General features: G+C 37.6%; 1 protein-coding gene across 3 annotated transcripts in view; it reads left to right on the plus strand.

Moving 5' to 3' along the window:
• Positions 1-16,803, plus strand: part of MBOAT2 (membrane bound O-acyltransferase domain containing 2) — a 98,274-nt gene that overhangs the window by 57,044 nt on the left and 24,427 nt on the right. For all 3 annotated transcript variants that reach the window (XM_064508487.1, XM_064508488.1, XM_064508486.1), the window contains 4 exons: positions 1,454-1,549; positions 5,235-5,290; positions 12,962-13,016; positions 15,001-15,184. In XM_064508487.1, coding sequence (XP_064364557.1) covers positions 1,454-1,549; positions 5,235-5,290; positions 12,962-13,016; positions 15,001-15,184 — 391 coding nt within the window. The remainder of the gene's footprint in view (positions 1-1,453; positions 1,550-5,234; positions 5,291-12,961; positions 13,017-15,000; positions 15,185-16,803) is intronic.

A 16,803-nucleotide genomic window follows, 5' to 3' on the forward strand; every position in this document is an offset into this window, starting at 1 on the left:
TAGCAATCATTCATATATGAATGTGGATGGTTTTTGGAAGTTTTTCTTATATCATCTGGGGAAAGATATAATTCCAGACTTTTCTAACATGGTTCTATGGTATACCATACTCCTGATATCTGCAGCCTACTACATATTGCTTACTTGTCTTAAGATATCTATTTTTCTTGCTGAAATAATTCAGTAATGACCCAATTATTTTATAGTTTTGTTGGAATCTTATAAACATTTATGTACGAATTAGATATCCAATATAGTATTGCTTCTGGATTATTTATATTTATGAAAACAGAAAATAAACAATTTATTGCCAAATGAGGTGCCCTAAAGCATTCAGTTTTTAAATAAAGTGGTTTAATGTAGCTACCAATATATGTTATATAAGATGAAAAATGGTTCTGTCATTTGAAGGTTGAAAGTTTTAAAACATTAAGTAGTTTACCTTGAGCACAATTCTTCATTATTTAAGGTTAAACTGCAAGTGTTCTATGTAACAAAAATAGTTACTACTTTCCGATTGGAGAATAACTTCTAAAATTTTAGAATTCATTATGTAAATACTTTTAACAAAAATGCTTGCTTGGAAAACAAAGGAAAAGGATGCTCTGAGCTCTTCCTTTAGTGTTGCTCAGTATTTCATCTAAGTACTGTTCTAATTCTGATTCCCCCAACCCCCCCATGTGGGTTCTGAATGTTTTAAAGGGTTAGTTAAAATACCAGTTCCTTCTGGCATTTATCATCCTTCTTGACAGCAAATGATCTAGCAGATTTTGGGGGGTATTTTGACAAAATTCACACTGGTATTCTATTGTACTTCTTATTAAGGAGGGGAAAAAATGAACTAGAAAAAAGATATATGAAATGAGACTTATTCCTGTGAGGTTATTTTTATCTGTACTTTCTGTATGTTTTCTGAGGCTCAGCTTTAACAAGAAGCATAAAGGTATGCTGTTCATTTTTCATTCAGAAATGTTCTAATGTGTGTATTAGAAAACTAATTGCCTTTTCCAGTCCCCCCTGAAAACAGCTGCAGTGGGATTTGCGGTGCCGAATTTGGAATGTATGGAATCCATACATTCAATGGAGAAGACATTCAATGTATAATTTGGCTAATTTGTGCACTCATAGACAAAAATTAACTTTGAACTAAAAGTGCAACAGATTCATTCTCTTTTCATAGGACTTCTGTTTTTTTCCACAGTAGCACTTGAAATTATAAATTCTCTTTATTTGTATGAATACATACTATGAATAGTGACAATAGAATTTCTAAGTTCTGTACACTTTAATAAAAGCGAAGTTCAGGGTGAAGGTATATTTACAAACTCAAATTATAAAACAGTTATTGGAAATAGATGAGAACTAAAATTTTCTTAAAACAACAGTTTACTCGGTGGAGAAAATGTTAATGGCTTTTAATTGAAAAGCAATTTTTTTCTCCTCTTTCTTTCAGGTATTGCTTTGTTTTTGCTTTGGGTTACCTCACTGTGTGCCAAATTACTAGAGTCTATATTTTTGATTATGGACAGTATTCTGCTGACTTTTCTGGGTAAGAATAAAAAACAATCTTATGCTTTTCACCTTGTTCTTCTAGGTGATACTGTGTCTATTATTGTTTTTCTGTATTAAATGTCAACCTGTTATAAACTTTAAGAGGAAGCTAGGCTTTCTCTTGTATGTATTTGGTATAGGTACAAATATAGATGTACACATACCTTAAGCATGCGAATGGAGAATTTTGTAAACAGTTATGTCTGTCAGAATGCACAGCTGCATTATCTGCTTCCTCACATTCCTGTCTGAAGGGTGTAAAGGATTTGTGGCCATGGGGAGTTCTGGCTTTGGCTCTTTCCCCTAAAATTCCAGTTAGCACCCATGACTACATGATGGAACCTGAACTGCATCTGACGTACTTGCATGTCTGCCACAGTCTGATACCACTATGTGAGGAAAATCTAAATGTTTTATGGAGTTTAGCTTTTAGCATTTTCTTTTTTTAATCTTATGTTAGATGTTTCAGAAAGGGAAAGCTAAGGAGACAGTCACTTGTATGGTGGAGTAGTGACACAGTCCTTGGAAATACAAAGTTATGTCTATGTGCTGTCACTGTATATAATTAACTTAACCTAATACTGGTGTAGAGTTATACGCCAGCAAAATACAATAAAATAGGTGAAGTAAAAATACAGCATACTGGCGATTCTTCTCTGTGCTGCTGATAGAGAAAAGCAAAGCGCAACACTTTCTGTAGACGAGTATCCTGTTGATAGTGGGTTTGTTGATTTAAAAGGAAATTGTGTATTTGAGGAAAAGGGAGGGGGGATAATTGCAAGTCTGTTTAAAATGCATTAAATATTTTTCAAGAACACTCTGAATGGCATTGGTCTTTGTAATTGAATGTTACCTGTGTTGTACAGTAGTGTATTTTAGTTAGCCTTGTCCCAGTCTTTGTTGGTAACGGACATCTAGCACAGACTAACTTATAAGCCAAAGCCTAAAGGGTAAGTACTGAAGCCGAGTGTTTAGGTACTTCTTTTCTGTCATTATTAGAAAGATGTCTCGGGAGATGAGACTCAACTAAATTTGTGTCTACAGCTTGGTGTCTATGTTAAAGCAGATGTTTAAGTCCCAGTTATAGTCAGTGGAGGTCAAATCAATGTAGACAGAGCCTTGACAGCATTTTGGTTGACCAGCCACTAAGTATCTACATTAGCATGAGCTGGATCCCTTTCCAGATGCTGTACTGACTAGATCTCCACTGATTATCAGAGCTCATACCTTGCTATAGCATAGACATGATGCTTAAAGTTGATTGTAGTAATGTTGAATTAAATTGAATCTCATGATTATATGAGTGAGAAATCCAAATGCTGTCCTTTCAGCCCACTTTAGGGCCCAAGTGTATGATCTTCCAATGGTCAAAGATCTGAGCCAATTCTGGAAGCAGTATAATTGCATTTGTTTGGTGCTGTGGTTGAGCTGTTAATAATGGGTCAAGCACACTGTTGTTCAAACGTACTGAGTTCAGGTACAAGCTTTCTTCATGGCTCTGTTAGCTGGGTGTTTGCTCACAGATCTCTGCCAGGTCTACACATTCCAAAAGATCCATGAGGTCTGTGCTCTAGATGGATGCTGTAAATGCTCTAAAGCCTCGATCTGACCCTCTGATTGTCCGTTTGAGCTGTCCGATTTAAACTATCCATTCGCACAATGGTTTGGGAGCTGGCTGTATGCATTGGGAAAGGATAAATCTCTAGCATATACTGCATCTGCTACCTTGAGGCCTGAAACAGATTACTTCCAACACAGGAGGAGAAAAGACATGCTGCAGATTGAATCCAAGAAGGCTATTTTCTGTCACTCAGCTTCACTCCTAGCTCCAGGGGAGAAAGTAAGCCCAACCCGCTGTTGAACCCCAAGCATCAACAAATTCTTCCTTGGTACTGAAGATACTGGCTCATATTCCCTAGATAGTGCGTAGCCTAGAAAGATCTTGGAGTTTCTCTGTTTACCCAGATGTTCCTCCTAGGATGTGTCATGTCTGTCCAAACTCAGGGAGTCTCCGGAGGAAATGTGAAGCATGGTAGCAATGCACTGACAGCAGAGAAAACTGAGAAGACTGTGCCGGAGGTGCTGCTGCCTGTGCAGAGCTCTGTGGTCCAGGCTTCAGGACAGGCAGATCCTGCTGTCTGTGAGCCTTCTGCCCCTTCCTTTGCCTTGCTGCCAGCATGGAAAAGGGATCATTAACGTCCTGCCACATAGTCCCCTGTTCCAGGAAGGACCCTGCCTCTTCTAGTCTTGAGACCTGTGTCTCAGCCAAATCTCTTAAAATACTAGAATAGCTAATTCAGGAGAAAAAAATATCAGGGTTTGCTATAAGAACAATGGTAGATGTATTGGCTAGAATTAGCTAAGGTATGACTGAGCCCCTGCTGAACTCCCTCCTTCCACCAGTGGGGATTTGTGCTGTCACAGGTCCACTTGCAGAGGAAAACTTAAGTTCAGAACCAGTTAGGGATCTTCAGCCAGCACCAGGGAGGTCTTCAGCTTAACTGCTGGAAAGAGATGCAAGGGATTTTCCAGGCTGTACGTTCTGATTAAGTTTTCTTCCATACCCTTACCTGTCACTCTAGCCTTGATATTGGATTTGGGGGCATTTGGAGAACTCCTGCCGAGGACTGTAAATATACTGGGCTTTGAAATAACCGTAATCTTAAAAAAAAATATAATGTGACAGACAACATTCTCTGGCAAAAAGCTGGCATAGCCCTGCCGGTAAAGGAATACTTGATGGCTCTTTGATTTGCTTTTCTATGCCAACTTAAATCAACTTCAAAATGTGATTAAAAATACCAAGTGCTGTAAAAAGACTTGGACAAAATTGTGTCCATCCTATAATACGATTGATTTTTGTCCCTAGCTCAGATACTACTAAACAAATAACTCCCCAATATACTTTTAAAAAAAACTGATTTCAACGTGTAGTTTCTAAATTCTCATTGCCTGCTTTAAGCATTTTCCCCTCCACCTTGTTAGTGGTTGGGAAAGCTGAGATTTACTTCAGTCGAAAACTCTTAGATACCATAAAGATGGTACCAGTCTCTTAGTAAAGGTTTTGACCTCCACAGCAGTTAAAGCGAACTCTCTCAGCTGCTAAAGAATATTTCTTTGACAGTTCAAGATCTGATCCAAGTGGACCAAGTTCACCACAAACTGAATTCCATTATAATAATAATTCTAGGTGAAAAAATGAATGTAGGACCAGGTGTTAGTTTAAAAAAAGAAAAGTGGAAATGTCTGTGTATTTGGATAAATTATGTCACTATTGAACTTTGTATTTATTGTCTGTTGCTTACTGCTGCTGTTGGTAGTTTATAGTGCATACAGTTGCTTAGTGCTCTTTGTCCTGTACTCTGCCCACTGTAAAATAAATAAACTATGTTAAGAGAAAATAAGCATGGAACACTTTGGCTGTGTTTGTGGGACCCAGTGCAGCAATATAAGGCATAGTTTATCAAATACTATAACTAAGGAATAAATTACTTTGACTCTATCAAAATTTATAATTTGAGCTCTAAAAATGGATCACTTTGTACTTGCATTGAAGATCTTCCAGGTGAGAGTATTGTTAACCTGAACTATTAGTATAAACTTTTCCTGATATTTATATGTGAAAGAAAATCCTGGACTTTTTTCTAAACTATTCTTTATCTTTTTTTCCTCTCTTGTAACAGTCCAATGATGATAATTACACAGAAGATCACTAGTTTGGCATTTGAGATTCACGATGGTAAGACTTCAAAATATCCTTAATTTTCCATTTAATTTTCTAAATGGAATAAATTTAAGGAAGGTTAGCCATGAGTAAATACACCAAGGTACTTAAGTCCAGTCTTTTTTTGGGGGGGGGGGGGAGAGAATATACTTTTGTGTCTCAGTTGTTGATTCTTTTGATGCTTGCTAATGGATCTTGGAACTACCAAGAGAGGTAGTTCAGTCGCTATATAAGCTCTGAAAAATCTTTTGACAAAAATCGAAAGACCAGCGTCCTTCACTGACATTTCTTGGGCTGGGGTGTCGATCCTGAATTAGCCAAATAACTTCAAATTCAGAGCTCACTGTCAATCAAGAGTAATTAACAAAACCAAAGCTGCTGTCAGTGGGCTTTTGTTCACTGTACAAGAGTCCATGCTTCCACTGGGAAGTACTTTAAAAAAATCTGCTGATGGGGGGGAGGGGGAGTGGCAAAGAATGATGAAAATCCCTATATTTAAGGGATTAATGGCACTCAAGAGCCTCGAGTTGCATTAGCTTTGCTATAGTAGTCACTACCTACTTCCTGGGTTTTTTTTCTCCCTAAATTTTTGCCATTATTTCCAAAGACAAGCAGTGAAAATGAAAAGCTCAAAGACAGCTGTTGGTCTGCTGGGAAATCTTGGTAGACAACAAGACCAGTTGTAGTTAGGTTAACTGGTGGTAAAGGCAAATCTTCTGTACCTTTTTCTGGCAGCTTATTCATTGTGTTCAGCCTGGTTTCAATATTAAATCTGCAAGTCCTGGGGAGAACTGGATATAGCCGTGAAGGCAACACATACCACAGTAACAAGTCTGTCTGCTGTTTGTGTAGATGTGTTTGATTCCCAGCTGAACACTAGTACAGAATCCTGTAAATAAGTAATGACCATCCCTATAATTGTTATAACCTTGTGCACTTATTGTTTGTTTCTTTAGGAGCAGAACTGTTGTATGCAAATTGTATAGAAATCATTTAAACTTGGTATATAACACTAACCTTTCTTCAAAATGTTGCATGAATCACAAGTTTAACCCTGCCTATGGTGTTTTCTCATTTATTTTTGAAATTATCCTTCTTAGGCCCGTGATAGTTCTTGCCTTTGTTTTTTTTTTTGTTACTTGAGCGTTGCCAGAAACAAATAGTCACTAGGTTAAGACTTGCTTTGTTTCTTGTTAGTTATCTTTGGCACCACACATGTATGTTTTAAAGGCAGAAATGTTTTTGCATGGTTCGGAGGCTGCGTGTGTCCATATTCATTCTTTATGGCAAGATTTAGACTTATTTACGTAACACATGAGGCCAATGACAGAGTCAAGGAAGAAAAGGAATTTTTTGATTCTCTCTTTTCTCTTTTGAAGTGCCTTTTCCCCCAAACTTGCAACTATTTTGTTGTGTTTTTTTTTGTTTTTTTTGGAGAAGGAATGATCTCTTACAGATATTTTAGAAGCAGGGAAAAATGCCTACAGTTATAGTTTAGGAAGGCTAAAAATGGAGGATTTTACTTGCAAAAGGAATGTGCTGCTGGCTGGAAGATGGTGTGATTATAAAAGTTTTTGCAATTATAGTTATAAAGTATTAAAATTAAGCTGGGGAGAGGAAGAGATGGGTTGCTGTTGCTTGACTCTTGCATCCTGCAATGAGTTGTGTATTGGGTTCTCCTTCTTGTTGCTAACCTGCTCATCCATGCAGAGCCTCGTTTGTTTACTGCAATTCTGTATCAGCTCAGGGATCTTCTCAGGCAAGATCCATATCAAAATCTAATTTTACTAATCTGTGTGTTCTTTGGCAACTTGTTTTTAGCTCTAATGCTTAGTGAATCTCAAACATAGACTCTCCTCAAATTTTTACATTCTTACCCCCATGAAAATTCTGGAGCTCATAACATATTTTTAAATCTCTGCAGGAGATTCAGCAAAACTGAGAAACATGAGACTTGATATTTAAGAGAAAAAAAATTTCCCAGCTTCTTCCAAGCTCACTTTATTTTTTTTCCCATTTAACTAAATACTACATAAAACTTAAAAGAAAAGAAAGAAAAAAAAAAAATCCACTGAAGTGTAATATTCATCTACTAGCAAAGAAATGTAGCTCTTCCAAATTATTTCTCTTATTACTGTTAGGTTTGTCCAGAAAAGTATAGTTAGACACAGATAAGAAGCCAGAGGTATAATGCTCTTCCCTTCTGCCAGCGTCTTGCTTTCCAGAGACTTATCTCATGTGGTTTCTTACACAAAAAGTGCACTCTGCTGTTCCCATGTGTACCCATCTCCTATCCCTCTAGTAGCTGATTTTTAAATGCGCTTCCCTGGAACTCTGCTTCCTTTTCTTATTAATTACTTCCTCCCAATGTACATGGCACTTTCCATTTTGAAAAGCAGCAGATGAGACATTGATGCAGATCTGTTAAGGCATTGCATTTACTGTGAGAACTAGAAAGAGGTGAATATTACAATGAATATGCACTTAAAGGGTTATAGACCTCTGCCTTTTCCTTTGAATGATATATTGGCAAATATAGTAAGGTTACACCAACTTTTAAGTCTCTCTGCATTTACTTTGTTACAATATCAGCCTATTAGGGCAATGACCAAATTATCTTATGCTGGTTTTCCTCATGTTGCTATTGTACTATTGTTACTGGAAGATTTCCAAACAGGCTGGTAGAGCCTATCCCTGCATGCCCCAGTGATGGAAATGTAGTCCCATACAGCTCCTGAGCGGGAGGATATTTTAATGGATAAATAAAATAAATGGAAAAATGGGAAGGAAGGAAGGAGATAATGAAAAAGAAACAAAAGTAATGTAGGGGAAACTTATGTGCAAACAGCTTTTTAGTTGCAATGGTCTTGATTATGTATTGCTACCTGCCTCATTGAATCATGGTAATGAACCATACCTTTCAGATATTTTTTTAGACAACATTTAAAAAAAAAAAAAAAGTTAGTAATTTCTTGCTGGTTTGCAGCTGCTCAGCTGTTCTATCCCAACTATACTATGTGCTATTATGGTAGTAATAATGACTTTGTTAGCTGTTCGCAAGTAATGTAGTACTGTCAAAAGTCTCCAAGAGTGTTTCTTGTTCTAGCTGTTATAAACACTTCCTCCTTGTTTGCAGTTGACTTGACTGTGCTCCTTTTACGTTTCTCAAGGTCAAATACTTCTCAAGTCCAGCAAAAAGCCACTGAATCCTTCTAAAGGCATGCAGACAACTTCAGCCCATTCTTGCTTAAAGTGTGAAACTGTGGATATATTGAAGGGTTGAACAGCTCATGCGTTTCTATACATTAGATGTGATATTTCAGATTTATTTTAAACAAATATCTATAAAAACAAAACAGGATTATCAGGCTGAATTGCCGATTGTCATGATGTCACCCTATGGTAAAAAGAAAGCATACAGTGTTTTGGCTGACTTATTTTTGCAATTAAATGTTTGGGTATTTTTTTGTTGCTGTAGGGAGAGATGATCATTTATTTAAGAATGTAATTATATCTATAAAAATAAAGGTCTCATAAAGCAATGATGTGCTTTTCTGATTTTTAAATAGCTTTTTTTATCATCAGGTGTTTTAAAAAGTGTATTTGCATGTTTGCTCTCATGAAACTTTGAGCAACAGAGAATTGACCAGTTCCTGAGATGGTGAGATGTGTGCTTGCGCATGTTGAGCTACATACTTTTAAAATTTTTGGGTCATCATGACCCAGTTCCAGTTTATAAATGCTGGTATTGCAGCAAAAAGTTGCAGCTGTTCAATCAAGAATGTGCTTTTCTAATCCATCTGTTCAGTTGCTGTGTGTTTGGCTTTAAATAAGTCGGTGAACCTGCAATTTTTTTTTGTTTTAGTAACTTGATCCTTTTTCCTAAAATCTAGGAAATGCTTTTAATGCTTTTTGATCTATATTTTTATATTTCTTTTAAAGTACTCCCTGTTGTGTTAGTGACAGCATGTTCATTATTGCTTCAGTATCACTTACTGAATTGCTTTGATTACAGTACATGTCATTAGTTTTTAAAGGAATTACATTGCATTTCTCCACTGCTAAGTCTTCAAGTGTTGTTTTGGACCTGTGTTTCCTTGCTCTGCTCTCTGGATATCAAAACTTCTGCCTTTTTTTTTTTCTTGCTTTTTCTAGTCTTTTTGTAATTATACTGAGCTGGCATCTGTGTCTGTTTGCTTTTGTTGCTGCCAATATGCTAGTAACAACTGAAACTGTTGTTGTCTGTCTGTCTTCTTTAGGTCTTAAAATATTTTACTAACAGCATGCATCCGAGTTCAGCCAGTGATCCATTTCACAACCTCAAATTAAAATTTCCTCTAGATACAACAGCCTGAGATATAATCTCCATGTTTAGGCTTTATTAATGTGATACAACCTTACATTTAAGAATTATTAGGGAGATACTGAACTTCCAAATTTTCATGCAGATGTAAAGGTGAAAATATTCAAGCAGATCAACCACAACGCTGAGGTAATGGTATGATATAATGGTAAATGTAGTGGGAGAGCACATCAGTACTTAGTGTGCTTTTATGAAGGCTGTATGGCAGGATATTGGTATGTACCTAAAGGTGCTGGCTTTGTTACCAATATGGTATGGTCTCCTGAGGAGGGATGAAAAAATAGCATTTCCTCATGATCTAGACCAATGAGGGGGATAAATTTTTAGTGATTTACAGAATTCTTTTACCGAGTAAAGCATATAGAATAATTTCCTGCTTTACGAATGAGAAAGCTGAGTTACAGTTGCTGAGTTGACCAAGTCATTTCATCTCTTCAACAGAAATTTGATAGAAGGCATTTTCTCTAATTCCCAGTTTGTGATTTGGTAGGAACCAAGATGCTGCCATTGCAGTTGTTCTGTGCTTTTAGGACAGGAGAAAACTTTTCTCCTGATCTCTAGAGAAAAGCCAGAAAACTTTGAGTTCCCTAGCAGCTGCATGCTAATGAAATGGCATTCCTTGATCTCTACCATTTAGTAGCTATGGAGCAGCTATGATTTATGAGGTGCCTCTGCCCATGGGCAGATGCACTGCCTTCATGATACTGAATGTATATATATATATTCATTCATCTTCCATGAGATGAGCTTTAGTAGAAAAGCATATTTGTCTATAAATATTTTCTATTTAAAAAGTTAGTAGCTTCCTGAAAGTTTTTCAGAGTGAGAGACAAGCAGAGGTCAGTGGTTTCCTTGTTCTTGCGTGCAATGCAAAAGTGATGAACGGGCCTTCAAGACACTGAGGTGACATAAAATAAATAAATAAATAGGGTGGGGTGGGGGAAGCCACTTGTATAAGAAGCTTGATTTTGGGGTGGCTGGAGGGATGTCTTAGTGAGATGGGGAAATGAAAAATTCATGGAGGCTTATTTGTGTCCAGTATATTTGAGACAGCAGGTGTATTACCCACTAGGTTACCTAGGCTGTAGGACACTTCTGCGTATGTGTGTATATGTCTTGAATCCATTTTAAATATGCCTGTTCTCTTTCCTCCCTGTCCTCCAAAAGTGTAGACCACGTTTCAGTACTTTGATTCCTCTATTTCTGTTTTGATTTCCCCACTTCATCCTCTTTTACATCACATCAATAGATTCTTTCATTTGACTAAGAGTTACCTTTATTTAGTGGTTAGTCTAGCTTTATGCAGGTTCATTTGGACACCCTTGATCACTGCTTCCTCTGACTTAAGGGAAAAATATTCATGTGGAATATCACATCTAGTGGGATCCTGCTCTGGTTGGTTGGCATTGTACATGTTGTAAGAGTTTGTAGGTTCGCTACAGGCTACATCCCTACACTATTTGTTTTGTAGGATCTACATATATAGGACTCTTTCAGTGTTAAATTTCTGCTATAGTTTGTGTTAAATTTGAAGAACTGGGACCTGTAAACTTACAGCCTTAAAGGTTAAAGCCATTTTAAAAAGTTTCTCCCACATCTTTTTCGGTCCCATTGTCAGCATGGAAGTCTTTACTGTAGTACTAGGGAGCATGTGAGAAAATGTAATGATGAAGAAGAGAAAGTGTCTTTGTCCTTCCCTTGAATGTGTGTGGATGGGGGCGACTTTCCCCTGTGGAGGATCAGGAATGTCAGAAGGTGTTTTTGCAGGTCCTATTGGAAGAGACAGACATCAAGCTGCTTAACCTCTCTTTATTGTCTCAGCTTTGAAGACTAAAAGTGCAATTTTTAAGTCATATGTGTCTATAGGTCAGAGTTCCTGGAGTCACATGAAGACAAGAGATTATCTTCTCTTTAGATAGCTATTATTTCCATGAGTCACAGAATCAAATAAAGCCCCACCACCACCACCACAGTCCCCCATGGGCTTTTATCTCAAACTTGACTTGTTTTGATACCTTAAAAAAAAAAAAAAGGCTCTAATCCAAACTCCTATGTTTAGAGCAAATACAAGTGTTCCCCTCTGTGGATTTGCTGGCATCAAACAAAAGGTGGGCTTTGAAGCCAGCCTTTCCCTGAGTGCAGCAGCTAGTAGGATCTCTTCCTTCTATACAGTCACCTATTTTCATAAAACATATTAGAATTTCATATCTATTTTACCTCTACTCTTTCATCAAGCTTGGTTGGGAATTGGCTGGTGGATTTAGAAACTGTCAGGAAGGAAGAATTAATTAAAGTAGGATTGCATAAGCTTAATTTTCATTAGGAAACTAGGCTAATGAAAATAAATTTTCTAGCACTTGGAATCGCAAAGAAAACTTGCAAATGTGAACTGAATGGAATGCATGCATGCACTGATATCCGCATAGCGGAGAGCCTGCAAAAGTAACTGAAGCTGTCACTTGGCCAGCACTGCTGGCTGGTATAAACCAGCCCTGTTTGAGAGGAGTTATGTACCCCCTGCCCTTGAATTGGAGTATTTTATAATTATTTGAAGTGTCGGAAGTTATATTTTTTGCGTTTTCTGTTTTACTGCGGTATGAATTCTGAAAGCCGTTTTTCAGGGGTGGCCTTACCAGCCTTCAAAAGGTGCTGTGTATGGCAAGAGGGTAAATCCAGTCTTGCTGCTGAACTTAGACTTGGCCTGCCCCCTTCTGCTAGCAGGCGTTAGGGCTCCTGGTTAATGCTTCCAAACAAGACTTGAGTGTCCTCTGCTGTCCTGGCTGCTTCATGGGACCTTGTTTAGTACCTTTAGGGCTGCAGCGCAAAAGTGATTTTTGTGAGATCTGCCTTCGGCTTTGTATTGCTTAAGTCTGTCTTGGACCGTGCTCATACTATACATCAAATGTGTACTGACTAGTGTAACATCCCTGGGTTACTGTAAGGTTGAATAGGGTTTCAAGCTTATCTGATCTCCAGGATTGGTAATAAGGTTTTAAAACCTGTGGACTCCGAAATCTTAAATATAGGGGAAATGTATTTGTGAACATGTTACAAGCCTCCGTAAAACTTTCCTGAACAACACAACCTGATGTGTATGCACTGCTGGATATATCTGCAGATATCAAAGGGTTCTCATTTTATCAGCGGTAAGAATTGTTTGACCCCATTCTAGCATAAAATGTTATGTCACACAAAACCTCTGAAATTTTTTGAGTAAATAAGAAATTTCATTGCAGCATGAGGGTTACTCCATTCAACAAAGAAATTGCTAGTTAATGGTTGGGGTCTTAAATTTGTTTTTTTATTTTCCCTCTCTTCTCTAGGAATGTTTCGAAAAAATGAAGATTTGACTCCATCACAGAGGTGCTTGGCTGTAAGGTAGGCTTTCATAGGTCGTATAGGTCTGGTCTAATTTGGGGGATGAGGAGAAGCTGCTGTTTTTTGTGTTTTATTAATGCTTTGAGGAATTGCTACAGTTCATATTCAAGATGGAGAGTTCACAAACTGATCTAAAACAGATCCATGTGCTTCAATTTTGTAACTTAATAGTTACTCTGTTCTTCCAGAAAATGTCTATTGAAATAGGCTTTATACTAAAATAATTTAAGAAAAACATTCTAAGTTCTATCCATTATATTCATATTAATAACTATGCCAAATCAGGAGATTAGGTAACATTTAATACATGTATAAAGTAATTAGCAAAGGAACATGCTCGTCTAATTTCCATTTTTAATATTTAGCTTACCTCTGTCTTCCTTTATTCAGGAGTCTTGAAAATAACGTTATCATGGGCAAAACAGTCTTGACTCAGGGAATTTTGATTAATTTATTGCCAGTCAGCACAAGCTTTTGATTACTGATTTGGTTTTGGGGTGGGGGGGAGAAAACATAAACAGTTAAGCAAATGCTTAGATAAAAACCTTTCTTCCTCCTTCCCCTAGCTCAGCTTCAGTCAAACACCTTTCCTTCCCCCTTCATACTTTCAACTTCTCTTGTTTTCACTGAGTTACACTTGGTCTCTCCCAATGCTTTTGAGGTGATGGGTGGTGCAGGATGTTTGGGATTGTCTGTGTGATGGCTTTCCTACCGCTTTATGCTGCCTGCTGGTTTTCCTCTGCCCCAGCACAGATTGCCCGTGGTCCCTCAGGGAGTGCCCCTGCCCCAGTGTGGGGTTGCCCATGGGCTGCGCTCGTCAGGGATGCCCCTGCCCTGGCATGAGTCACCCGTGGTCGTAGTCGGCAGTTCCTCCTCTGGCGTGGAGACTTACCCCACAAGTACATCTTCAGCCATGTTCCCAGCAATGTCATTACGTTTCGTCCATTTTCTCCTCCCCTAGTGACTGTTGCTGCTCTTTAAACATGTTTGAGCAGAGGCGCCGTGTGCTCCTCTGCTTGCAGTTTTGGCTTGCAAGGGGTGTTCCCATCTATTTCAGAGCAGGCTGGACTCCTCTGTGACCAACACAAGGCAGTTTATGGCCTCCACCCACACAGGTCACCCCTGCACCTGAAACCCTGCTGTTTATACCAATATATGTGTCAGCACCTAGCTTATGCCATTCCTTGTATGTCACACCAGTAAGCAATGTACAAATCCTCTAGATTATTTTTTGCATTTGTACTTAGATTACTTTGAAAATTTTTCATCCTTGCCAATTTTTTGTTGGGTGGGAAAAAAATTAGGGAAGTAGAATATTCTGCTCTTAAACAATTTTTGTTATTAATTACACAAGAATTTTTAGGACTTGGGGATAGTGGATTGAGAAAAAATCAGTGATATCTTTTTATCATTTTGAGATACAACTGAATAAGCAAGTGTCTTTAAAACTTAGATTTATTGCAGGATGATCTAAGTTTACTTATAAATATTTAAGAATTCTGCCTGCATCAATAAGTTATAATGACAATAACAATCATTAGCAAACATGGCAATTTCATGATTATCATGAGAAATGTATTGCAAATATTTGAATGGACGAGGAAAACCCCATCCAGTCATGCTATTTTATATTGCAGACATTTAAACCCTTTATAATGAAGAGGCATGTGTAAGAATGGATATTAGCTTGGTGCTGGGCAAGGAGAAGGTCACCTTAGTTCAAAAAGATCAGTCTGAAAAAGCTCAGTACACATCAGGGATAAATATTTCTGTTTTTATTTGTATTTTGTAATCACAATTTAAGTGCATTTCTACATTTGTTTTTTACTGCAAATGAATAAATGATAGAAGATTAGATGAATAGAATAGGTGATTAGGATAACATTATTAGAATAAATGATAACATGAAGAATGACTCTTCCTGCTGTGGAAATGTATAAAAGTACACGTTTCATCTCACAAGTTGCTTGTCTTTGAATTACAGACGCATGCCAAGTCTACTGGAGTATTTAAGTTACAACTGTAATTTCATGGGTATCCTGGCAGGCCCGTTATGCTCTTACAAAGACTATATTACTTTCATTGAAGGCAGATCATATCAACTGCAACAGTCTGAAGCAAATGGGAAGGAAGATACAAAATATGAACAAACGGATCCCTCTCCAAATGTAAGATCTATGATTTTTTTGCAGTGCAAATGCTTATGTAATCATTGTATGAAAAGCTTGGTTTGCCCTGTTCATTTATAGGCGTAACTTCTGAGCTGTATCTGGAGCTCACGCATCAACAGTACTGTCAACACTATATTCAGAAAGTTAAATACTTTTTCTAAGGCAGGTTTTCTCCATGGTTTTCCGGTTTGGATCTTGTGGACAAAGCAAATGAAATTGGAGTTTCCTAGCAAGCTTTATGTGGTTAAAAGTCCATCTTTAGATGAAGCAGTTCATGACTGTTTCCTTTGAAGCATATACTGTGCACAGAAAGTCCTGGTGAAAATGAACTGCATGTCTTGTCTTATAAGCTGGTGAGACTTAGGAATTCCAGCAGACTTTCATGAATGCTCTCATTCTTCTATATTTTAATGTTTGCTTGCAGCAAGCAGAAAACATTTGTGTATAACAAGTTGAAAAACACTTGTAGTTTAACTTTTACTACTTTTATCTGTGTAGAGAAGTACTTGAGGTGGGGGGTTTTTTGGTGTTGGTTTTTTGATTTTTTTTTTTTTTTTTTTTATGTGAAGATATAATAAAAGCAAGACTTCCATGTCATCATCACATTACATTATGGCTAATAATCCATACAGCTTATTTCTCTTTTTCTATATTCCATTATTGGAAAGGAGACCAAATACGTACAGATGAAAGTCCAATTGATTGCACCTTACAAGAGAGATGTGAATTAAAACAAAAAAGACAAGTGACAAGTTTCAGGAGTTCTTGATTTTTTGATTAATTTTTAATCAGTTTAGTGCTCAAGGTACTGAATATTCTGTTGTCATTGTTTTCATATTCTCTTAAATAGGAGTGTGATTTTTTTTTTTTTTTTTAATCTGTGTGTCTCAATGCAAGATAATAATTACCCCTTCACACACACATACACACAAACAAGAAACCCACTGAATTATCATGGAGTCAACTGATACACTTCAGATAAATGGCTTTCACCAGTTCCAGCACTAATTAGCTGTTTTCTGTGTATCTTGTGGACCACCACCTGGTGCTGGAGCAGATGAAGGCATTCCCACACCAAGCTTCTTGTCACATGCTACCAGCTGGAGGTTGCTGTCAGCTTGGCGAGCAGAGCAGGCCATGAGCGCTTCCTGTTAGCTGTGTCATCTCCACCCACTCTCACCCATTGATGTGGATGAGGACATCTGCATGCTCCATGCTGCCAGTCTTGCTGTGGTTGTAGTAACTTGCACCGCAGCAATGTAAACTAGTAGCTGGAGGGTGATGATATTTTGAACTACCCCATGTGCTGATCAAGTATGGAAGCATGCTGCTGCGCAGATAGTCAGGAAGTGAGAAAGACAAATGAGACTTCCTTGCCTAGGCTGGCTCCCTGTGGTCTGTCCATGCCTTCATATGCTGTATTGACAAAGTTGCAGACATTTTTCCTGTTTTTAAACATCCTTTTGGCTTGGTAAAGGCATCACATCTTATGTATTTAAAAATCTTGTTTCTGGAGAAACATGTTGTATAATAAAATTACCGCAAATAAGTGGAACCAACCAAATCTGCTGGTATCAATACTTCTTGCATCTACTGATTGCCTGGTAGGAATTCTT

The sequence above is a fragment of the Dromaius novaehollandiae genome, chromosome 3 (genome assembly GCF_036370855.1).
Source record: "Dromaius novaehollandiae isolate bDroNov1 chromosome 3, bDroNov1.hap1, whole genome shotgun sequence".
In the NCBI taxonomy this organism is placed as follows: Eukaryota; Metazoa; Chordata; class Aves; order Casuariiformes; family Dromaiidae; genus Dromaius; species Dromaius novaehollandiae.